Below are 22,727 nucleotides of genomic sequence, written 5' to 3' on the forward strand. Positions count from 1 at the left end.
GAAGACGGCGACAGAAAAGATTTCAGTCATTTTTAATGAACAAAGTCTGTCTGTTTTTCTTACAGTCGCTGTTCCTCTCCTCTTTCTTGGGCTCCGTCTACGGCTTGTTTTTCCTCATCTCGTGATGTTCTCCTTTTTTCTTTCTTAATTATCAGCAACTGGTTTTTCCATTGCCATTGATTTCGGTCTTGGTATTTGTTGTCTTCTTCTTTATGCTCTCGTAATTGTTTTTAATTTTCGAAAACAAATAAATGTCGCGTTGGAAGAACACAAATTCATAAATTACATTTTAATTAATTAATTGCTTTTTGTCCACCAAAGCAAAAAAAGAAGAAGAAACAAAATATATGTATGTATTTACAGTAATCTTCAATGGGCACGGGGTATGGGCATCCCTGTCTCGCCTTCGTGTTCGTGTAATTGAGGTCAAACGCGTTGTCCGCATATCAACTGCAGTCTGCAGGAGAAGCAGTGCAGAGGAGTAGCTGAAGAGAGCCACTGCTGCGGTAGTAGGAGTAAGAAAGAGAGAGAGATGGGAGAGGAGTGGGAGCGGGAGCTCAATAACCCCAAAGTCCAAGAGCTGTTGCTCGAGTTTTGTTTTTACTTCTGTCTCTTTTTTTTCGATAATTACACCACAAGCAAACACACACACACACACACACACCGGCATGCATTAATATGCGTATAAGGAAACGCATTTCAATATGCAACGAGTGCCCTATGTTACAACTAATCGATACCCCGTAACAGATTTTATTTCTTCTGTAATAGAGGCAAAAATACAATGATTCTGCCTTAAAACATATACCCTTTTATAGCCTATAACTACAGGGTACAAGAAACTCATTTGATTGAAGGTTAAATCACTTGAGAGAGACCGTAACTAAATATTTAATCACATAATTATGACCATCGGACGCGTCGGCATCGCCATCCGCATCGATGCACAGAACGAGGAGACCTGGAGACGTGGGCTAGGGTAAATGTTTGCACAAATGATTTCGTTTGACAGTGCGGCCATATCTAATCACGAGAACTTTTACTGAACTGATCAATGATATTCCTTGCTCGTTTTTCTATAAATTTCTGAGCCTAGAGGTCACTGTGTACCAGCCAGGGATTATTTGGGCCCCAGATCAATAAAGTACAGAGAAAACGATTCCCCACTTTGTCATTCCCATGGTGCCCGTCCCCCTCCCCAAAATCATTCCAGTATATATGGTGGCATCATGAAGAGCAAACAAGTGTGTACAAATATATATACCCGAAAAAGAACCCAAAATGCAGACAACAAACAAACCGTATAATGTAATATAAAACATTCCATTCCTCATACACAGAGACCCAAAGCCAAAGCCAACAACAACCTAGAAGTGTCAATAGACGTGCAGGGCAGGGCAGAGGAGAGCAGAGCACAAGGTAACAAACAACGAGACAACCGACGCACTATTGGACCCACATCCAAGGCAGCAAGCAACCTCTTTCCGACACACACACAAGGAGGCCGGGACGGGACGGGATGGGATCAACTAAAATGTCTATAAAATATTTATAATGTGCGTGGCGTGGGGTGTGTGTGGCGTGGGGTGTGTGTGAATTTTACTTTCCGCTTCCTTACACAAACATTTCTCATATGTATGTAAAGTATATCTATTATGCATGTATGGATTGGAAAACCATTTCGTGCCAAGAGGAACAAGAAGCAAACGTCTCCGCTCCGCCACTCTGATAAAGCAGCAGCCGTCGCGGAAAAGAAAATCAAACACAAAAAACAAAAAACACAAAGTTTAAATAGAAAATTCTCTGGGCTAAAAATAAAATCTTTTTGGCAAACCACAAAAACAACAACAAAACGCGAAAAGCCACTCAAGTGATAGTTGAACTTTTGCCCAAGTGTGTGTGTTTTCTTGGCTAACATTCACATACACACACACACATACACGTATATACATAAAAGCCAATCTATATAGCGGGATATGGTAGGAGTATAATGTGCGATTGTGTGCCGCATACAGGTGGCATAATCTGTTCAATGGCAGCACTTTCGTGTGGCACAGCTCCCTTACGATTTGGCATTGAATATATTGAATAAAAGCAGAGTATTTTCAACACAAAGGAAAGGTGACTTGTTGATGTCACAGGAAGATACATAGGTATAAATCCCTCTTGCAGCATTCGTTCAATCATTTAAGAGTTCGAAAAAGTCGATTGAACAATCTTATCGTTATCATAACATTCATTCATTCTACATCTAAACTTGATAGCAACATTTATGAAAACAATCAACTCTTCCGGCGCCTAAGAGTGTTTTTTTCCTGCCAAACTTGGGAAAATAGGCTTGGTAATGGGACTGTTTTTTATTTCTGGACATACCCATCGCAAAATCGAAATTAAGTAGCTGTCGAAAATTACAAGGCTAAAATAGGGAACATTGCGGTAGGGACAAAGTGACAAATGGAATGGTACTCTCTCTGAGAGTTCCTTTTTGACAATTTTTGGAATTTCCATTCATATTTTTTATTTATTTTTTTTTTTTTGACTTGTCGACTCACCTAGCTTGCCGTTCGCGTCGCTGCATCTTGGTTTCTGTTTATTTTTTGTGGTTGTCAATGACTGCTGCTCCGACGAAAGCCTTTTGAATTTCGATTCAAAAAATATTAATCACTTTCTATAGAATTTTGATAGCGAATTTTTTTATCGGCAAAATGGAACTGGAACTATTGTTGGATTGGTGTGCTGGTTGCTGCTTTCCTCTGCTGCTGCTGCTGCTTGCGTTATTTTGATCGGTAAGAGTGATCCGAGATGCGACTTGCTGGTGGATCTGTTGGATCAGATACAGATACAGGGTACGGGGCCACTGAGAGACACGGATGTACGGACACGCACGGACATGCACGTACACACACACACTCACTTAACGTTCACGCATGTCGCGCATGCGGCCAACACACACGTTTACGTTTGCGTTTACGCTGGATCTCTCTCCGGCCGCTCTCCCGCTGAAGAGTACAGGTGTGCGTCGGTCGTCGTCGCTCCCGCTCCCACTCCCACGTTATAGGCTGTGCTAGCTTACAGTTATTCCCGTTCCTTTTCCCGTTTTAGCAGCAGCTGTTGTTGTTGTTGCTGTGAGGTCGTCGGTTGACATTAAATATGAAATTTGAGCAGCATTTCTTCGAATTTTATGGTTTATTTCTATTGTTTTTGTAGAAATTTCATGAAAATATTATTGAATTTTGTATGGGGTTCAGGGGGATGAGTATGTGTGTGTGTTTAGGTATGTGTCAGAAGGCGGGCTATTTTGTTTTTACACTCGGACGTTTCGAAGGGGAGTTTTGTTCTACGTTAAATATCTCTATTTATACAATTTCTTTTGCTTGTACAATTTGACAAGATCACACTTTTCAACATTTTCCTCCAACAAATCAAGCGCAATTCTGTGTATAGTATTGTTTTCTGTTCAATTTGTTGCTATGTATGTATGTATTTTTTCTTTTTCACATTTTAGCGCCGGCAAAGAACAACATAACGTAAAATCAACAACAAACAAAACGCTTTCTTGTGGTGTAGTTAAATTCTGTTAATAAAGATTTAACCGGTCAGCTCGCGTTTTAAACATTTACAACACATCTCTGCGGGTGCTTCCCGATAAGGGCAGGCGGAGGTCGTAATCAGATCAAGCTGCAAGTAAAAAATGAAAGAATTGCATTAATTTACACCTCAACAAATTGTCCATTCTTGCACGGTATTTCTATCAGGCGGGCAGTATTTTTGCTTGGTATATTGGGTGACGACATGGTCACACTAAGTGGCGCTGAGGCTAACTAAATTTGCTTTTTCTCATTGATTTTCGTTTAATTCACAGCCTTGTTGTCCCCCAAATGCTCTTTCAAACTGCTATGCACTTGAAACGCACGGACTTTGAATCAAAGAGAGTCGGTATTGCATGTGAAAATGATTGACACCTCCTTTGGACCAGGGCAGACAGAATTAGGCCAATTAGTGGCGTTGCGTATACCTCATCCTCTTTGGGCCTGTTACAGTTTTGGAAAAATGTCTCGGCCAGGGCTAGGCGGAAGGCCAAGCGATCAATTTTCGTACGTGATTTCTTTTATTTTTATAATTTTTCACGTTTTGTTATTCGATGCAGCCAAAAAAAACTCGACGGCGGCCAACTGATGGCCAAAGAGACAGAACGAGAGAGAGTGAGAGAGCGCACGTATGAGAGGCAGAGAGGGTGTAACTACTCAAGTTTTGGCCATATTTTTTCATTGAGCCGCCTTTTGCCAACGCATCATTATTTACCGAGGGCTTTATGTTCTTCCCCAATATTGAGTGATTTTCACGCGTAATTAATTTGGTGGTCCCGTTTTTTGGTGATTTACCTTTTAGACAGTTTTGCACGCATTTTCACTACGCCTCATTTTTTCACTTATACACTGGCACGCACGCACTCACAGACACAGTTACACACACTCACACCAGGACCGAACTCAATTTTGCAATTTGAATTACTTTTGCACTAACTAATAGCGGTGTGTATATTAGTTGATTTTTCGGGCGCTTCGTTGACTACTTAGTGCACTACTTTTTACATATTCATCATAGTCTATTTTCGTTCAATTTTCAATTAAACTCTTCTCAAAAGACCAAAAACGCACGCAAGAGCACGAGAAAAATGGTGCGATTTTTTCCCTTGCTTGCTCACACACACACCGCACACACACAAACACGGTCTGACAGTGGGGCCGTGTCGGGAAAGGACGGAAACGCTTCAGCGGCGTCAATATAATATACCAGATTCACATATTCTTTTAATGTAGCTAAACCTAATACATTTCCCCCGATTTGGTTATATTTTGTGTTTATTTCATTAAAATCCTTGCTATTTGTATTTCAGATTGCCTTGAGAAGTGTCTATAAAATACCAAAGAAAATACCACAGCACTGCCCAATTAGCCGGCAGCTTTGTTTACACATTTCCACTCGCAATCGTCAAAAAACCTATCAATCGTTCTGCACATGTCCCTTTTGTGACTAAAATATTTTATTTCACTTAAGTCAATCTTGACCATCTTGTAGTGTCAGCCAGGACCAAGGGCAAAGAGCAAACATCTTCACCCAAGTTACACACCACACACTTACAAACAACACGGCACGGCTGCCACCGGACTATGTATTAAGCAAAACAATTTTAATTGTTTATGAACATATTTCATTAACTTTTGCCCACTCCGCACTTAATCCTTCGATTTTTTACAGTTTGACCTAAAATCTACAGCTTGCGGCCAGGGTGACCATACTTCGGCTGCAGATAAAATACCCAGGAAAATACTAAATGGCAACACGTGCAGTCCAGTCCAGATAACATAATTTACATTTGATCTGTTGAGCGAAATGGGTAAAATTAAGAAAATTCAACGGAAAGGGGTAAGTTACGGAATAGATATAACGGAAAGCATAGCTTAAAAATTGCATTCACCCAGCCACCGGCCACGAAACGTCCGCCAAAAGCCGCTCGAACAGAATCTACAGACTCTGCGTTGGGTCTTGATGCACACAGTGATCTGGAGAAGCCAGCCACAAGCAGCGATGATGGTTTCGAGGAGCCGACGCCAAAGCCAAAGCCATCCAAGAAGACCACAACATTGCCAGAACCCGTCTCGATCATTGCGCAAAAGAAGAACAAGTTCAGGACAGACGATGCGAAGAATGTGAAGCCACCGACGCTGGAGGAGATGAAGGAATTGCGTGACACACGCAATCTCTTTCACTCGAATCTCTTCAAGCTGCAGGTCAAAGAGATGCTGGAGGAGCTCCAACTAAAGACCAAGTACACCGAGTACATAGACAATTGGATGGAATCCTTTACAGTCTTCACACAGCGGCTGAAAGATGGCCTGGTGGAGAAGAGCCAGCTGGAAGTGCCCTTGAATGTGGACAAGAAGATATCGGGCTTTATCTTCTCCAAGCCCACAAAAGAGCCTCAACTGATTGGTGCTGCCTCCACGGGTACTTTGCTGGGCCCAAAGATCGTGGTAGATGTGGCCCTGGAGATGCCCAAGGACTGTCTACACAAGGATGACTATCTAAACCTGATATACGATCAGAAGCGGGCCCTGTACCTGACCTACGTAACGAATCAGATGAGGAGCGATCCAGCCTATTCCCAGGATAAGTTTGCCTTTAACTATCATGGCAATAATCCTCTCAAGCCAGTGCTGGAGCTAACGCCAGCCGCCAAGCATGTGTCAAAGCACCTGCAGCTGCGTTTGTTTATCACGGCGCCACAGAGCACCTTCAAGCCGGGCAGATTTGTGCCCTGGAACAATAATATACGGCCCACATACTATAACGATGAGTGGGATGAGGAGGAGGCACTGCCGTCCACACAGCACTATAATGCCAGTGTTCTGTTTGACCTGACGCTGGCCCAGAACCAGGCACTCCTCGACAAGGCCTTCAAGGGCAGACGCAACTTTCAGGACGGTCTGTTGCTGCTCAAAGTATGGCTGCGTCAGCGGGAGCTAGACAGAGGATTCACTGGCTTTGGTTCGCACATCCTGGCGTCGTTTATCGTGTATCTAAATCAACAGCGCATACTGCATCAGTCGAGCAGCAGCTACCAAGTGGCACGCACCGTTTGGAATCAACTGGCCAACACAGACTGGACGAATGGCATCACCCTCGCGCCCGCCTCAGGCCAAACAGAGCAGCTGAGCACCATAGCCGGCTACTACGATGTGTGCTTCATGGATGTCTCCGGACAGCTCAATCTCTGTGCGAATGTGCCGCTAGGAGTGTACCAGAGGGTCCGAGCAGAGGCTAAACTAGCTGTAGACTTACTGAATGATATGAAATTAAATAGTTTCCCGTACATTTTCATGCAAAAGTGTCCACTGTACACACGCGTGGATAACATACTAAAGTGAGTCTTGAATGGAGTTCTTTCTGAGTTCTCTGAGAGATTAAACTATTCTGTCTTTCCGCAGGATCACAAACTACTCGAGTATACAGCAAATGCTTGTTCTTCATTCGAAGCCGCAGATGAAGTACGATTTTGCGAGCTATGGCTATCCTCAGCTGCTGCAAATCCTGACAGAGTGAGTAGAATGCATGTCTCCTTGCTTGCTGCTAAACTTAATTTCAAACGAAACTTTATAGGCTTCTGCAAAAGGGACTTAAGCAACGTGTTCAGGCCATTCTACCCATAGAAACCGTCAGCAGTGCATGGCCCGTCGAGAGCAAGGCCCCTATCATCGGACAAGCCATACAGCTGGGTCTCATACTCGATCCAGAGCATGCGTATGAAGTGCTCGACAAGGGACCGTCATCCAACGATGATCCCGAGGGATCTGCCGAGTTTCGAAAGTTTTGGGGCGAGAAATCCAATCTGCGACGCTTTCAGGATGGCAGCATCACGGAGGCTGTTGTGTGGGGCACAACCAAAGATGCGCCAAGCAAGAAGCGACTGATTGTGCGGCAGATCGTGATGCATCTGCTGGAGCATCATCTGCAGCTGGACAGCAAGGATATCCAGTATATTGCAGCCGAGCTGGATTTGGTCTATCAGCTATCGCCCTGGTTTAAGGTGTCCAAAGTGAAGACCAAACTGGAGCTGCAGCAGGACACGGATGCGGAGGCACTGAGTCCCAATGTGATACGCTGCTATGATGATTTGGCGCGCCAACTCCATGCGCTGGATGATCTGCCCCTAGAGATTGTGTCCATTTCGAGCATATCCCCGGTGTCCCGCTACTGTGAACCGATGCCGGTGCTGCCGCAGGCTCGCATGATGGCCGATCACATCCATGCCAGCCACATCCAGCGGGTAATCATTCAGCTGGGACAGAGCGGCAAGTGGCCAAATGAGCTGAGCGCCCTGAGAGCACTCAAGACGGCATTCCTCATTGAGATTGGCGAGAAGTTGAAGGCGCAGTGTCGTCTCAACTGGTCCATTACCTCTGAGGGCCTGCTGGTCCTCAAGCGTGGCTTCTGTTTCCTGCTGGAGCTGGCTCACAACAAAGAGCTGGCTCTGCTCAAGCAGGAGGTCACCGAACGGGGAGTGACGAAGTATGTGGATAACCCCGAGAGTCGTGCCCTGGAGCAACGGCACTACATCCTGCCCAAAGTCAGTGGAGCACTGCATTCCCTGCATCAGTCGCACTCCGCCTATGGGCCGACTGTGCTGATTGCCAAGCGCTGGCTGGCCACTCAACTGCTGGATGACGGGATCTGGCCCCCGATGGCCACAGAGCTGCTGGTTGCCCATCTGTACCAGCAGCGAAATGCTCCTCAGGCCATAGCGGCACCCCAAACAGGATTCATGCGGCTCCTGCATCTGCTCGCGCACAGCGATTGGAATGGAGAACTCTTTCTGCTGAACTTCAACAGCAGCTGGCAGGGTGAGTCTTCCCAGTGGCTTCTCTCTCAATCCTACTCTATCTGTATTCTCTTTTTAAACAGAACAACAAATTGGCGATCTGGAGCACAGTTTCCGCAGCGATCGGCAGAGCTATCCGCCCCTGGCCCTGGCCACTTCGTACGATCAACAACACGCCGGCCGTCTGTGGACCACCGGGGAGTCGCCCAGTCTGCGTATCCTCTCGCATGTCTCTCGATTGGCCCGCCATGCACTGGAGATGATTGAGACCAGTCTGCAGTCGAAAGATCTGAGATTTGTGCGCCCCGCGCAGCTGTTTCGAGGCTCCAGCGAGGGCTACGATTTGGTGATACAACTCAAGTCGGATTTGGTGCCCAATGCTCTGAGCTATGATCTCGGTTCGCCCTTTGTGTCCTTTGATCAACCGAATTACCTGTTGCCCAGAGCAGGAAAGGACCCACTGGCAGCGATTGTCCATCAATTGAGGGTAAGACTTGACTCTAACTTCAAGAAATTCTGAAATTCATTCGATTTATTGTGCGATTTGCAGTCTGCCTATTCGGACTATGCTGCCTTCTTCTACAATCCCCATGGCGGCAAGGAATTGGCCATTATGTGGCGTCCCCCAGCAGTGTTTGCACCAAAAGCCTTTAAGGTCACGGAGCTACAGGCGTGCACGCTCTGCGACAAGGGCAAGGTTCAGGTGGTGAGGGAAACCCTAGTGGAGGACTTCAAAGTGCTGCTCAAGGACTTTTATCTGCGCATCAGTACGCCGGAAGAGCTCAAGCGAGAGCAGCGTGAGCATCAGAATCCCAAGAGGTATTTCAATGCCAAGCCGCAGGATAACGAATCCTGTTCCAAGTCAAAGAAGCGTAAGCTGGCAAAGGCAGCAAAGGTGCAAGCTCCATTGAAAAGGAAATCTCTCATCAAGAGCAGACCCCTAAAATCGTTGAGCTAGTTATAGCTGCTATATAGAAAGTAAGGATGCACCACAAGGATTCATAATTAAAGCTAGAAGATTGTTAAGCCAGACAAGATTTATAAATTAGTTAAAGAAAATATGGACAATAGAATGCAATTGTGATTTGCTGCCCTTCGCTCTATTATTCTCGTGGCGTTGACGCTGCTGTTCTTCGTTGTTCGGATTCTTCTAAACAGATGAAGCATCCTCTAGCGGGGAGAAGTAGACACTTCGAGAGAACTTTGCCTTATCCCTTTGGGAGCTGCGCTGATCCTGTTGGGCTGCCGTTAGCTGCTCTTGCGACTGTGCACGAGTACGATCTTGAGCACATCCATGCGACTTATATTGTGCACATCTACTCGACTGATGCTGCTGTGGTCGAAACCTCCCCTCCCGCGGACTGCATCGATGATAGCTCTGCCCATCCGAGTATGTGCATGTTTGTTGGGACTTGCAGTGACGGCTGGGACACTTGGACTCCTTGGCGGGCACGCTACCTTCCGAATTTCCATTGCAATTGTCCTTCGACTCCGCATCTGATACATTTCCAGGTGAAGATATATTTACATTGCTCTTCGATTCCGCAACCGACATATCAGACGCCACGGGTTTCCAAATGGACTTGGAGCCAGTACTGGAAGCAGTCGAAGAAGTTGTGCCCTTGGTCTGGACACAGGCATTCCGAGCAGTATGAGAATTACAGCTGGTATGCTGGCTCCTCGACTTTGGCGGATCGTGCTGGCAAGCACAGCTCTTGGTCAGGCTAGAGGTGGAGGTGGCCGCACTGTAGCGCAAGGGTGCGCGATTTGAGGGTTCGATCTCCTTCTCCTTGGACCAGGCCATTTGGGTAGCCACATCGGCCACATTGCCTGGGGCCGGTTCTGCCTTCTTCCGACCAAACAGTTCCGGAGGGGCTGTACAAGGCAGCGCCAGAGGTGTGAAGAGCCCGCCAAAGTAGTTGACTGGAGCTGCAGCGGGTGCTGCCGTGGGAAACAGATGGACATTGGGCGCAATGCGATCGTAGCTCAAATAGCGTATATCCTCCGTTCGCCTAACGTCCTGTTGGGTGAGCACAAACATCTCATTGCCCACCATTACGGGAACTACAATGGGGGAATAAGTGATATGTTGGGGAAGTGCGCTTCAAAGAGATATAGTCTGGGTCTTACTCTGAATCAAGGGAGCCGCCTCCTCAGATACTTGCAGGAGCTTTTTTACATTGTTTGCCATTGTCTTGCGAAAGTGCGAATAATTTTGAATATTCTCTAGAAATTTTTCTGTATATTTTTGAATAGTTTCTCTTTAAACATTACACAAAACACAAAGGGCCCAAAAAATGCCAAAATGTTTGATTGAATCAAAGGAATATAAAGAGTAAAGATACAGAAATAATTCAATATGAAGTTTTCTACATGGACAGATGTAACATCTAACTTATGTGAATCTTTAATTATTAAATCTACAATATCTGCAAAGTACTTTAAAAACAAAGAACTTGTTACTTTTCCAATGGATTATGGCGCGCAAAAGGAATCCTTAACCATTAATGTTTCGCCTTAAAGGTAGTTCGGAACGTTGAGAACACCTAGAGCCAACTTTGCCAGTGGGTAAAGAGATGTTCCGAACGGGTAGAAAGGTATTGCAGTTTTTGATCCAAGAATTGTAAATGCCAAATCATTCTTCCTTATCCCTAGGCTTATGAGCAATTCTGTATTTTCAGCTTCTATTGGACTACTCTTTCGGCGCAACACCAACTCCCGATGCAGCGGCAGCAGCAGCAGCATCCTTCTCCTTGTTACCGAAATCGGGATACAGCTTGGCTATCTGTCCAATGGGTGTGCAGATGCGGCCGGAGAAATCTAAACGTTTATTGGATTGACTCCGTTCCGCAGAGGAAATGATATCCAGCAGAGATCTAAGACGAAGAGAATCCATAGGATATGTAAGGGAAGAGTAAAAGCTTAAGGAGGAGGTGGCTTAAAGCTTACCTTGTCCCACAATTGGACATGCGTCGCTTGCTGGCCTTTAGCAGGCTGTTGGAATTGGTGCTGCTGCTGATACTGACATTGCTCATGGCCTCCAGTCGCTCGGGCGACAGGGGAGACTCCGTAAAGGATCGGAGATTGACTGTGCCTGCCTCCGATTTGCTGGGCGCATCGCCATAGGCGGCGCGAAGAGTTTGCAGGCTCTCCAGCAGATTCTTGTGATGCACTGTGCTGGCATTTAGCTGAATGAGCTGTTCCAACTCCCTGTACAGCAGTCGATACTGATCCTTGGCCTTGTGGGGTTTTAATCTGGAAGATGAAACAGGTTAAGTAAACGAATTAATTGAAGGACTAAAAGCTCCTCCTACCGCGCTCCATTCGTGTGAGTGAACGGCAATACATCGCCTCGAGAGGCGCTCTTGTACAGCTCATGGATGTGCTGCTGGCAACGCACTTCGTCCTGCTTGTCCATCTCCTTGACCAGCAGATGGAGGAAGTGCGGCAGCCAACTCAGATGCCGCTGCAGATGGAACAGCACTGTCGAGGTGGTGGTCAAAGGAAAGTAGCGTGGCAGTCGTCGTGGCAAATTGGGTGCTGCAGGATCTCTGGATTTAAGCGGCACCATTCGGGACATCTTCATGAGTTGTCCCAGCTCCGAGGTGCGATAGTCGTTCACTCGGCCGCCGGGGCCGTCGGCAATGGAGGGTGCCTCGTCCATGCAGGAGCGTGTGATGCACAGAGAATGGATAAAGATCTCCCCACCGCGGGCAGACAGCATGTGACTGGTGGCCTTGGAGCCGGTCTTTCGAGGCATCTCCAGCAGCACAGAGCGTCCGTTAAGCAGAAAGTTAATCAGACACGAGCTGGGCCGCGACGTAACATCCACGGGCGTGACCAGAAACTGGCCCAGGCACGGCTGCAGATCGGCCGATCCGCAGCCACGGGGCGTGCACCATTTGAGGGTCACCGTCTCGTAGGTGGCCCCCTGCTTGATGCTGGTGGGGAGACTAAAGTCCGGGCCACACGTTATGGAATGGGCACGACGGGAATGCAGTATCTCCACATCGTAGTTCGCACTGGAATTGGCATTTTGCTCCTCCTTCATCGGTATATTCGTCACCGTTGTGCTGGCCAGATCGTAGTGATCCAGAATGAGATGCGTCAGCTTGTAGGAAATATCCGGGGCACCCACTGTATGAATTTCCACATCCAGCAGAGGGGAAATCTCGAGCAGATTGCGATTGGTCACCATGGAATCGATTCCCAAAGGAACAATATTGAGAATCACCAGGTGACAGTGATTGATCCCCAGTCCCTTTTTAGGGGGCGTTGCGGACAGGACATTCTGCTGGATGAGCACCGTATTGAAGATGTCCTCGAGGCTCTTCATGCTGGTGTTGTCCCTCGCCGAGGTGATGCATATGACGCGTCCCTCGTTGAGTATCAGATCATCGGGTATACCGCTAGCCATTGCCTGGCTCTGCTCGTCCGTGGGCTCAGCCAGTGCCTCAATGGCCGCCCGCAGCCCATGGATCACTGAGTAATCCGACGACTGGGGCATGCTGCGGGACGGTACGCCCACCATGACCATCGCATTCATCACATGCGACATGTTCTGTGTGCTGGCGCTCCACGTGTTTACGATGTGGGCCGCCGTGTCTGAGACTATGAAGCGCACATGCTTCTTGCCCGGAAACAGGTCCCAGACTACGCGACAGTACTCGATGGAGGATTCGCAGGCGCAGGTCCACAGACTCTTGCTAAACTGGCTTGAACCGCCGGCGGAACTGTGGGCAGAGGGTTTGCCCTTCAGAAAGTCCATGGATATGTACTCCTCGCTCGCTATGCTGAAGTATCGCGTGTGGTCCAGCACGAAAATGGTCTTTTGGTTGCGTTCGAACATGGTGGGGACGGACGCCTAAAAAAGCAGCTAAAAGCCAAACAAAAAATAAAATACAAAATGTTTGCCGGAGAAACAGCTGATTGATATCGGACGGGCCGATTTAGTTATCGAAACGTCGGAAAAATCATCGTTGCAAATATCAGTTGCAATTATACGCGTAAAACGGCTACATTGTGCGTGTAACACACACACATACTAAATTGTACATGTATTTCCAACTTTATTAATATATTAATAAATAAATAAAACATATAAATAAAACAAAATGTCGTTTTACAGCACTGTCAATCAGCTGTTATCTGTCAAATCAGAATCACGTTGTACGAACAAATAACTTTTAAAATTATTTGATAAGCACATTTGATTGTTTCAGACGAAATTAAACACTCATTTGTTAGTGAAACACGACTTTTGGTCAACCCATTTATTAGTTAAAGCAGTCATGTCGTGGTTATTGGGCAGAAATCGTCAGCAACCGCAGCCAGATCCTTTTGCTGGCGGCGCCGATGGAGCCGATCCCGAGGGTAGAACTGCCGGCGGCAAGGCCGGGGATGCAGAGCTAACCCGCGCCGAACGTAAGGCCATGGAGGCCTACCGCTTTGATTCATCGGCACTGGAGCGGGCGGCAGATGCCGCCAAGACCCTAGAACGTTCAAGTAGGTGGAAAATTTCATCAGCCAATTGCATAATCGACATGCGCCCCCGAATGCTATCAAAGTTGGGGCGCGCGCCTGTGTGTGTGCTACTGTATGAGTGTATGTGTGACCTATGATAATGTCTTTACAGAACATGCTCGCGAGGCTTTGGAGCTGTCCAAGATGCAGGAGTCCACCCGACAGGCGGAGTACAGCACCAAGGTAAAGGAGTACGAGGCCCACATTGAGCAGGCCAAGGTGGAGCAAAGGCGCATTGATCACGAGGAGCGACGCAAGACCCTGATTGAAGAGACAAAGCAACAGCAGCAGCGTGCCCAGTATCAGGATCAATTGTCACGCAAGCGGTACGAGGACCAGCTGGTCCAACAGCAGCGGGTCCAGGAGGAAAATCTTCGCAAGCAGGAGGAGAGCGTGCAGCGGCAGGAGGCTATGCGCCGTCAGACCATTGAGCACGAGATCGAAATGAAGGAGAAGAATCGCTTGAAGCTGCTAGAGCATGAGCTGAGGGCCAAGGCGCGCGTGGACCGTGAGAATCGCGATCTGAACTTGGAGAAGATTCGTTTGAAGGCGCAGGAGCACCGTACCACTGTGATGGAAGGCATCAAGTGAGTGGGCTTTAATAGAACAACGTTTAGATGTCATTGCATGATTGTTCCCTTGCAGAACGGCTGGATCCGTGATTGGAGCTGGTGCCGAGGCCATGCTCACCGATTGGGACAAGGTGCTGACTGCCGCTGGCGGCCTGTCACTGCTTGCCCTTGGTGTGTACACGGCCAAGGGTGCCACCGGCGTTGTATCCCGTTACGTGGAAGCGCGCATCGGCAAACCATCGCTGGTGGGAGAGACCTCGCGTTTTGCCTTCCTCGATGCCGTGAAGCATCCGTTGAACTACATCAAGCGACTGCGCTCCAAGCCGGCCGATGCACTCCAGGGCGTTGTTCTCAATCCGAGTCTCGAGGAACGTCTACGTGACATTGCCATTGCCACAAAGAACACACGCATCAATCGTGGTCTCTACAGGAATGTGCTGATGCACGGCCCACCCGGAACGGGTAAGACGATGTTTGCCAAAAAGTTGGCCGAACACTCTGGCATGGACTTCGCCATCATGACTGGTGGCGATGTGGCGCCCATGGGCAAGGAAGGTGTTACAGCCATACACAAAGTGTTCGATTGGTCGCATGCCTCACGGCGCGGCTTGTTGCTGTTTGTGGACGAGGCTGACGCCTTTCTCAGGAAGCGATCGTCGGAGAAGATATCGGAAGATTTGAGGGCCGCTCTCAACGCCTTCCTGTACAGAACCTCGGAACAGAACCCCAAATTCATGCTCGTTCTGGCCTCAAATACGCCCGAACAGTTCGATTATGCCATCAACGATCGTCTGGATGAGATGGTGGAATTCACGCTGCCCGGCCTGGATGAGCGTGAGCGTTTGTTGCGTCTCTACTTTGACAAATATGTGCTCCAGCCCGCCGCTTCTGGGGCCAGGCGCTTCAAGTTGGACACGTTCGACTACGGCAAGACTTGCTCAAAGATGGCTCAGCTGTGCAAAGGAATGTCTGGACGTGAGATCTCCAAACTGGGCGTGTCCTGGCAGGCAGCCGTCTACGCCTCTGAGGACGGTGTGCTGTCCGAGAAAATGGTTATGGACCGGTGCTATTCGGCCGTTGAGCAGCACAAGCAAAAGGTGAGTTTATCTAAAAATTCAATGTTTCCTTTTGCTAATAACTGATTCAAATACCTTTTCGTAGATGGCTTGGTTGTCGGATCAGGAGCGTGCTGACCATAAATCGATTACGGGCGGAACTATTGCCGCACCCTTAACATTCACTGCCAACAAATTGTGAGGTGGCGGTGATGACCATGGAATACGTGGACTTCCTGGAAGAGAGTAAGCAGCTCTGGCCAGACTCCATTTATTCACATGTTTAGTTTTTAATTGTCCTAACTTTAAGTTGGTAACGCACAGGGCTTTTTCTGATTAATGGATACCAAAACAACAGCCGAGATCAACCTACTGTATGTATATATTACGTATGTATATGCATTTTACTATTTGTACAAACAAAATCCATGAAAGACTCGCGTGTTCATAAATGCAATTAAGTTTTACCTACTGATAATTGTATCATAAACGCTATAGTAACTCTCAACAGTATGTACAAAAAGAGCAGCAAGTATTTTCGGCACCTGTTGTTGCATTTAGTAAGACAAAGCTTTGGATGTATATTTTAAATTTAAAATTAAATGGTCGCGCCGGCACTATGAGAGATTTACATTAAACTTCTCGCCGGCGTTGGCTATTCATTTGAATCTTTTGCCAGTGTTTTCCTATAAAAGAGTATGAAAATATAAACATAGATCACTTGTTAAAGGATGTGTTTTAACCTCTCTATCTAGGTTTTGAACAATTATATATATATAATTATTTATATATTTGAGTACCATTTGCATATCTTTGCCAAATTGTATCACAATCTGGTGACTATCATTCTATATCGGCAATAAGATCTGGGGTGGGCATGGCATCTGCCATTGCCGAACTCGAATCCCCCCTCAAGCGGAGCCAGATCTCCTCGCTCTCACGCTCCCTTGAAGCACAGATGTTTTAGGCGGAAGTTGCAGTGCCATCGCTGAAACAGATCCGTTCCTTTTCGGCTTTGGTGCACCGCAACCGAACGGAGTTGCTGCACTGGCGAAAAGGCAAGAAAAAGTCGGCCACGTGACAGTCTTCCACATTGTAGTGCGGAGTTACGCGTCTATAATAAATAAGCCAATAAAAAGGGTAATCTTTGATGCCATAGCTAAAACCTAATGGTCTTTCACAGATGGGAAAAAAATTAAACAAATTTGACATGGCGAATCCATTTCGGGGAAACCCACATTTACATTCTTGGCCAAAAATTGATCTGTCGCATTAAAAATTCCAAAAGGGTCAAAATTGAACGATTCGCAAAAAAAATCATCTTGCACCTACACAATGAGGGCAAATCTAATAAATATATTAGTGAGTTGTTCGAACGAAGTGTTTCGACAATTAAAAGTGCCATTTCTCGACTAAAAGCTCGGAATTCCTTGGAAAATCTGCCACGTTCCGGCCAACCAAAGATATTGACAGACAGAGAAGAGCGAAAAATTCTGGAAGAGAATAGGAAAAACCCACATTTATAGGCTCCAAAAATAAATGGTGCCTTGTCATCATCATTGGCAACCAACGTTTCTAACGAAACCGTCCGCTGGGTCCTCAGAAGCAATGATTTCCATAGAAGATGTCCCAAAAAAAACCATTGCTGTCTGGTGTTAATGTGTCGAAGCGTCTAAACTTCGCTTAAACGCGCGAAACCAAAGACTTTTTATACTGGGAACTCGTCATATTTAGTGATGAAAGTAAATTTAACATATTTGGTTCTGACGGCGAGGGAAAAGTCTGGCGTAAGCCTTGTGAAGCGCTGAAACTAAAAAGCATCAAACCAACGGTTAAGCGTGGCGGAGGATCTGTGCTAGTTTGGGGATGCATGTCGACTCGAGGCGTTGGCAACTTAATATTTATTGATGGAATAATGAATGCACAGATGTATTTAAATATCCTGAAGGAAAATCTGCCCTCCAGTGCTGCTAAAATGGGTATTCCAAAAGAGGATTTCGTTTTTCAGCAAGATGACGACCCAAAACATACTGCCTGGAATGTTAATATGTGGTTCTTGTACAATGGAAAACAGGTTAATACTCCGCTAAATAGAAGAGTTGTAGGTTGGATGATTTTTGAACAAATGAGCAGTGATGTTGCCTCCATTTTATAGGCTGCGGAACACGTGACATTTAAGCAGCGCAGCGGACTCAAACTTTCTTCTCGCTCTGGCATATCTGTTTCGCTGTCGGTCTCTCTTCCCTCTTTTCATTGGCTCTGCGCACCATACTTTGTCTATGTGTGTGTGTGTGTGTGTAGGTTTCCGACGTAGCGATGACACCTGCGTCTAGTGATAGACTGTTTCATATCCGCCTATATTCTAATTTCTTTGATGGAACATTATTTGTACACTCTGTTGGGAACTGGGACCTGATATACCTTTTAAAATTCCCTGTCTTAATAACTATGCTATCGAGATAAGGTCTTTATAAATTACGTTTTACACGCGTTTTACTGTACACGCAGCATGTCTTCAAATACCAGCAACATTGCGACTGTTTTTTTGTTGAACTATTTTGCTTAAGCCTTGTTTTAGCCAAAATACAACAAAAGCAAGGACTAAAAACTAGCCAATCTTGAAGAAAATTTATTCATCAACGGCTTAAAATTATTTGGGCAGAACTAAGGGTTTTAGTTAGCCAGAATTATTCAAGGGAATATAAAAATTGAACAATATGAACGACTATCCTCTTTCGCTTTTTGTGCTAAAACCTTTTTTTGATTGACCATTTTCGCCAAAACCCTTTTTTAACGCAAAATGCAAAAAAAAGCAAGTATTTAGAATAAGCCAGTTAAGTAGAAAAATTATTCATGAATCGTATAAAATTATGTGGGCATGGCTAAATGTTCTTTATAGATGGTAATATTCCTCGGAATATCCAAATTGAGGAATATGTATAATAGAACATGAGCTCGTCAGTATATTTACGGTATATTTTTTAAATCGGACGGTATATTTGATCGATAAGTCCGCGGACTTTTAACATCTCTAGGATCGAAGAAAATTTGTTTCGGGAGAAAATTTTGCTGAAAAGTTGCTATATCTGTAGCTATACAATACAGAATGTTTCCCGGTGGAAATGCTAATGCTGATCTTGGCTACAACAAGCGGAACCACAATCAGTTTATGGCCCAGCTGCCTCCACCGCCCCCGTCTCACTTTGTCCCTGCGGCAACCGTCGCGAATCCCTTGGTGGCGACAGGGCTTCCTCTGACCATCGACTGGGCACAGCTCGCCCAGCAATGGATACATATGCGTGACAATACTCCGGCTGGGATCGCTATGCCCATGGCTCCGCCGCCCCCCATTATTGGCAATGTGTCGGGGTATCAGCAGCAGCATATGCCAACGCTGCCCGTGAGACCGCCGGCGACCACCGCGAAGATAACACGTTTTGAGGAGCATGGCGAGGCTGACATGGACATGGACGATGACAATGAGCGAGGACATGGTAGTGAAACGCCCCCTCCCGCTCCTTCGGTTACGCAATCGCAGTGGCTGGGACTTACCGGAACAGCACCCAATGCGGCAGTGGCTGCCTTCAGCAATACGGGTGAGTAGACGACTAGAGAGTATTAACTGGCTGGCGGCCTAATGCTTATGTCTCCTTCAGGCAAGCCACCGTGGAGCCAGTGGCCTAACAAGACGGGCAATGCCTCTTCCAACCGTACAGCGCATATTCCCTCGTTGCTCAAGCTCAACGTGAGCAATCCCAATGAGCCGCATCAACAGCTGCAGGCACAGAATCAGAATCAGCAGCAGCCACAGCAACCACCACAAGCACATTCACACCAACATGAGCTGCAGCCGCAGCCAGAGAGCAGTAGCAGCGGGAACATCAACAGTGCCAGCAGTGAAATTGATGCCAACAAACGGAAAATGTTGCCAGCTTGGATAAGGTAAGGCCGGAAAGAAATAATATAAAATAAACAGAAGAATCAAAAGACCACACCTGTCGTCTGCCCCTGCATTACAGAGAGGGTCTGGAGAAAATGGAGCGCGAGAAGCAGCGACAGATGGAACGCCAGCATTCCACAGTTGGGGATGCTGAGGTGCTACTCCAAGCTACAAGCAATGTTAAGCAAGTATCTAGCAAATCACTAACAACACCTGTTAATCCATTGAACATCGCGAATGTGGTAAGTAAAAGGCAAAGGCATGGCCAGGTTATTATCGACTCTCATTACCACCCACTACCACCGACCAACAAAAGTGTTAAAAGTGCAACACATACATGCGCTACACCCAATTGGTTGCACACAAACGATACTGAAAACCGATACTGAAAAAACTGACTAAAAGACAGACAATTTGCAAAGGCATGGAATGCTGGGAACACATGAAATTTAACATGAACTTGAACATTCAGGCCAGCGACAGCGAAGATTCCAATACTGGGGAGGAGGAGGCGGCGCACGCAAAAGCATCAGTGGAACCGAAAGTACTCGTAGGTAAAGATATATTGAATAAGGCTGGCTACAGAAGAAGCAGCAGCAGCAGCAGCGGTGATAATGAACAGGAGGTGGAGAATGAGAAGGAGTCGGACAACAAATCCAAGTCTCTGGAGGATGCGGAAAAGGCAGACGGTGTGACAGGTGCAACAGAAGCTCCTGGCAATGGTAAAAACTACGAAGAAAGACTCGCGGATCTGGTAGGCATTCACTATTTGACTCGGATGTATGCGCTCAGCCAGGCAATGAAATGTGATCTATAATAATACGAATCCTATGTGGGGTTCCCACATTGCACATGCAGGCACGTGAAGAAGGAGCCTGCACCTCTTTCTAGCCTATTTCTATGCACACATCTTCGTTTCATTCCCTGGCCAATGGCTGCGCATCCAAGAACATATATACATTACATTAGTCCCGAATGAATCTATAAATACCAAATCTATAGATGCTTTTGGTGCGTCGCACATTAACCGAAATACTGCTGGAAACGACAAACGAAGAGATTGCAGCCATTGCAGCAGAAACATTAAAAGCGCATCGCGCTAAAGGTACATTATAGACACTTAAGAAACATCTCTTCCTTCCCCCGAAACCCGATCTCTTCCAGCGTTCAACTCGCGTGTGTTTTGTTGGTGTGTAAGTAGCTAGAACATAAGATGACGGAAGATCTCTCCATCGAACGATCCTTGCTTGGAAGAGAACTCTCCCCCTCACTCTCTTCCTCTCTCTTCCTGACTCGTTAATGAAATCCCTGTGAGATGGCTCGGCGATCGCGTTCTTGATTTTACGGTTTCTTCAATTATTCTATTGTTATCTTATGTCTCAAATTAAACACAAAACACAAACCAAAATGAATCCCTTGCTGAACAATTTATAATCGTATTATATAATATACTATATATATATATGTATGTGTGTAAATCAAAAGCATCATCAGCCCAAGTGATTCGCAAAAGCGCCTTGTCCTCCATTACCGGAAATTTGGGTAAGTACACAATATTCACTATGATTATCCCTATGTTTCGTTTTGCACTATTTTCCGTTTTAAAGGTAGCCTGAGTTATGCTTAAAGACCCCACCCTCTCCCTCTGTGCAGCCCGTTGTAACGCCCTAAATTTATACTCCCTTTCGCAAAAAAGAATGGTACTATAATTGGATTCTCTAGCCTATAACTTCCTTTACTTTGCTACCACCCCAGCCTCCCTTTGGCGCAGTTTGAGGCTTTCGTCTCGAATCACTCCCTTCGTCTATGTCTTTGTCTGTCTCTGAAAATGATTCCTATATGAATTCGTATTGAAGTATTCCCATAAACTGCGCCCGATTTGCATCGCGATTGTCTCTGGTAGCCACAATTAGCACTTGACTGATTTGAATTATAGGTTTAGCAGCCTATGGCGATTCTTCCAGCGAAAGCGATGAGGATGAGGACGATGAGGAAGGCGCGCGCAATGCGGAAGCAGCAAAGAGTGCTGATAAAAGCGTCCAACTCAGCGCGGAGGAGTTGAAGGTTAGTTAGAACACTAAAACCGAATCGTCTTATGAACATGGTACTAATTAATCTTATTCCATAGGCTCGCATACGGCGTAGCAAACGAGCATTTGAAAGAGTCATTGATGACATTGAGGATCGTGTGGCCAAGCAGGAGCAGCGCGATGAGCAGACACTGCAGCGACATCGCAAGCAGGAACGAGAACGTTCAGATGCTGACAAGGAAAGGCGACGTATACATAGTAATCCTGAGGCGCCTGGGGAGACAACTGCTAAACATCCCACAGCCCATGATAAACTGCTCCAGTTTAATGGTTTGTGCATTTGTGTAATTTTATCCACAAAACATTGATTACATCTCGTATTTATTGTGGACAGGCAAACGGCCGAGTCGCAAGGAGCGTACCACTCGATTCAGTGACAACAAGGATGGGAAAAACTCAACGGCAAACTACGCCCAAATAGTCGCCACTGCGCCTGTGAGCTCTAGCTCGGTTCTTGCAAAGATGAAGCCGGTCCCCAATTTGGCAACCAATCTGCTACAGATGCCAGAGGCAGTCGCCTGCATGCTGAGTGCTGCAGAGAAAGCCCTAAACAAGGCCAACAAATCGTCACGAAAGTCAAAGAGCAAGAGACACCAGTCGTCGGCATCATCTTCCTCCAGCAGCACGAGTAGCAGTAGCTCTAACAGCGACAGCGATGACAGCAACAGCATCTCCGGCAGTTCGAAAACTTCCAGCAGTCGCGGCAAGAGCAGCAGCAGCCGGCGGACAACAAGCAGTCGCCGTGGTCAAAGCGATCATGCCGGCGGTAGCAGCAGCAGTAGTCGGAATAAATACGAGCGCCGTGATCATGAGAGGGAACGAGAGCGACGTCCTCGTCGTAATCGAACGCATTACATCGGTGGGAGGCGCAACAGCAGTAGCCATCAGCCACATCAACGACGCCCGCGTGAGTCGAGCCACTCTGGCGAGGAGGATGCCGGCAGCAGCAGCTATCGACGCTCCTCGCGGCACAGCAGCCATGCCAGCAGCTATGATCATGGCAAGCATAGACATCGCTCTAGATCCCGATCGAAATCGCGTAGCACTCACCACTCCCACTCGTATTCCTCCTCTTCCGCGTCGCAACAGCGCAAGCGCCACTGAAAATACAACTACTTACAACATTATGTAATTGTTAAATGTACGTTTTTTGTCTATTTTCTTCTT

The 22,727-nt window shown here is 46.6% G+C and overlaps 5 protein-coding genes across 6 annotated transcripts; 3 read left to right on the forward strand and 2 right to left on the reverse strand.

The window, feature by feature from the left end:
• The first annotated feature begins 5,262 nt into the window (after positions 1–5,262).
• On the forward strand, positions 5,263–9,417 carry LOC6591684 (nucleolar protein 6). The gene is made up of 6 exons (XM_002017285.2): positions 5,263–5,427; positions 5,484–6,925; positions 6,990–7,100; positions 7,162–8,402; positions 8,464–8,867; positions 8,931–9,417. The coding sequence occupies exons 1-6, from the start codon at positions 5,395–5,397 to the stop codon at positions 9,336–9,338; spliced, it is 3,639 nt and encodes a 1,212-aa protein (XP_002017321.1). The 5' UTR covers positions 5,263–5,394; the 3' UTR covers positions 9,339–9,417.
• LOC6591685 lies at positions 9,400–10,594 on the reverse strand. Its single transcript, XM_002017286.2, has 2 exons — positions 10,511–10,594; positions 9,400–10,444 (listed from the first exon to the last, which is right to left on the reverse strand). The coding sequence occupies exons 1-2, from the start codon at positions 10,569–10,571 to the stop codon at positions 9,531–9,533; spliced, it is 975 nt and encodes a 324-aa protein (XP_002017322.1). The 5' UTR covers positions 10,572–10,594; the 3' UTR covers positions 9,400–9,530.
• A 78-nt stretch (positions 10,595–10,672) lies between these two features.
• LOC6591686 (protein asunder) lies at positions 10,673–13,266 on the reverse strand. Its single transcript, XM_002017287.2, has 3 exons — positions 11,695–13,266; positions 11,330–11,635; positions 10,673–11,256 (listed from the first exon to the last, which is right to left on the reverse strand). Exons 1-3 carry the CDS (start codon positions 13,227–13,229, stop codon positions 11,073–11,075), a joined length of 2,025 nt encoding a protein of 674 aa, XP_002017323.1. The 5' UTR covers positions 13,230–13,266; the 3' UTR covers positions 10,673–11,072.
• Positions 13,267–13,606: 340 nt separating this feature from the next.
• LOC6591687 (ATPase family AAA domain-containing protein 3A homolog) lies at positions 13,607–16,198 on the forward strand. 2 transcript variants are annotated; one of them, XM_026986540.1, is made up of 5 exons: positions 13,607–13,885; positions 14,016–14,490; positions 14,549–15,572; positions 15,637–15,776; positions 15,841–16,198. In XM_026986540.1, the coding sequence occupies exons 1-4, from the start codon at positions 13,672–13,674 to the stop codon at positions 15,730–15,732; spliced, it is 1,809 nt and encodes a 602-aa protein (XP_026842341.1). In that variant the 5' UTR covers positions 13,607–13,671; the 3' UTR covers positions 15,733–15,776; positions 15,841–16,198. The 2 variants fall into 2 exon arrangements, with proteins under 2 accessions (XP_026842341.1, XP_026842338.1); XM_026986537.1 differs by having other exon boundaries at positions 15,637–16,198.
• A 2,414-nt stretch (positions 16,199–18,612) lies between these two features.
• Positions 18,613–22,704, forward strand: LOC6591688 (arginine/serine-rich protein PNISR). Its single transcript, XM_026988031.1, has 9 exons — positions 18,613–19,126; positions 19,187–19,472; positions 19,550–19,712; positions 19,943–20,224; positions 20,473–20,575; positions 20,956–21,012; positions 21,407–21,534; positions 21,599–21,830; positions 21,895–22,704. Exons 1-9 carry the CDS (start codon positions 18,637–18,639, stop codon positions 22,662–22,664), a joined length of 2,511 nt encoding a protein of 836 aa, XP_026843832.1. The 5' UTR covers positions 18,613–18,636; the 3' UTR covers positions 22,665–22,704.
• Positions 22,705–22,727: the final 23 nt, after the last annotated feature.

The sequence above is a fragment of the Drosophila persimilis genome, unplaced genomic scaffold (assembly GCF_003286085.1).
Source record: "Drosophila persimilis strain 14011-0111.01,24,50 unplaced genomic scaffold, DperRS2 tig00000000-arrow-pilon, whole genome shotgun sequence".
In the NCBI taxonomy this organism is placed as follows: Eukaryota; Metazoa; Arthropoda; class Insecta; order Diptera; family Drosophilidae; genus Drosophila; species Drosophila persimilis.

Coding starts and splice junctions, on each gene's coding strand:
- LOC6591688 (XM_026988031.1), top strand. CDS start 18,637: ATGTTTCCCGGTGGAAATGCTAATGCTGATCTTGGCTACAACAAGCGG. Junction 19,473..19,549: donor ATGTTGCCAGCTTGGATAAG/GTAAGGCCGGAA, acceptor CCTGCATTACAG/AGAGGGTCTGGAGAAAATGG. Junction 21,013..21,406: donor CTCCATTACCGGAAATTTGG/GTAAGTACACAA, acceptor TTTGAATTATAG/GTTTAGCAGCCTATGGCGAT.
- LOC6591684 (XM_002017285.2), top strand. CDS start 5,395: ATGGGTAAAATTAAGAAAATTCAACGGAAAGGG. Junction 5,428..5,483: donor AGAAAATTCAACGGAAAGGG/GTAAGTTACGGA, acceptor GCATTCACCCAG/CCACCGGCCACGAAACGTCC. Junction 8,868..8,930: donor CGATTGTCCATCAATTGAGG/GTAAGACTTGAC, acceptor TGCGATTTGCAG/TCTGCCTATTCGGACTATGC.
- LOC6591685 (XM_002017286.2), bottom strand. CDS start 10,571: ATGGCAAACAATGTAAAAAAGCTCCTGCAAGTATCTGAGGAGGCGGCT. Junction 10,445..10,510: donor GGCGGCTCCCTTGATTCAGA/GTAAGACCCAGA, acceptor CCCCCATTGTAG/TTCCCGTAATGGTGGGCAAT.
- LOC6591686 (XM_002017287.2), bottom strand. CDS start 13,229: ATGTTCGAACGCAACCAAAAGACCATTTTCGTGCTGGACCACACGCGA. Junction 11,636..11,694: donor ACTCACACGAATGGAGCGCG/GTAGGAGGAGCT, acceptor TTCATCTTCCAG/ATTAAAACCCCACAAGGCCA. Junction 11,257..11,329: donor ATGTCCAATTGTGGGACAAG/GTAAGCTTTAAG, acceptor TCTTCGTCTTAG/ATCTCTGCTGGATATCATTT.
- LOC6591687 (XM_026986537.1), top strand. CDS start 13,672: ATGTCGTGGTTATTGGGCAGAAATCGTCAGCAACCGCAGCCAGATCCT. Junction 14,491..14,548: donor ACTGTGATGGAAGGCATCAA/GTGAGTGGGCTT, acceptor GTTCCCTTGCAG/AACGGCTGGATCCGTGATTG. Junction 15,573..15,636: donor TTGAGCAGCACAAGCAAAAG/GTGAGTTTATCT, acceptor ACCTTTTCGTAG/ATGGCTTGGTTGTCGGATCA.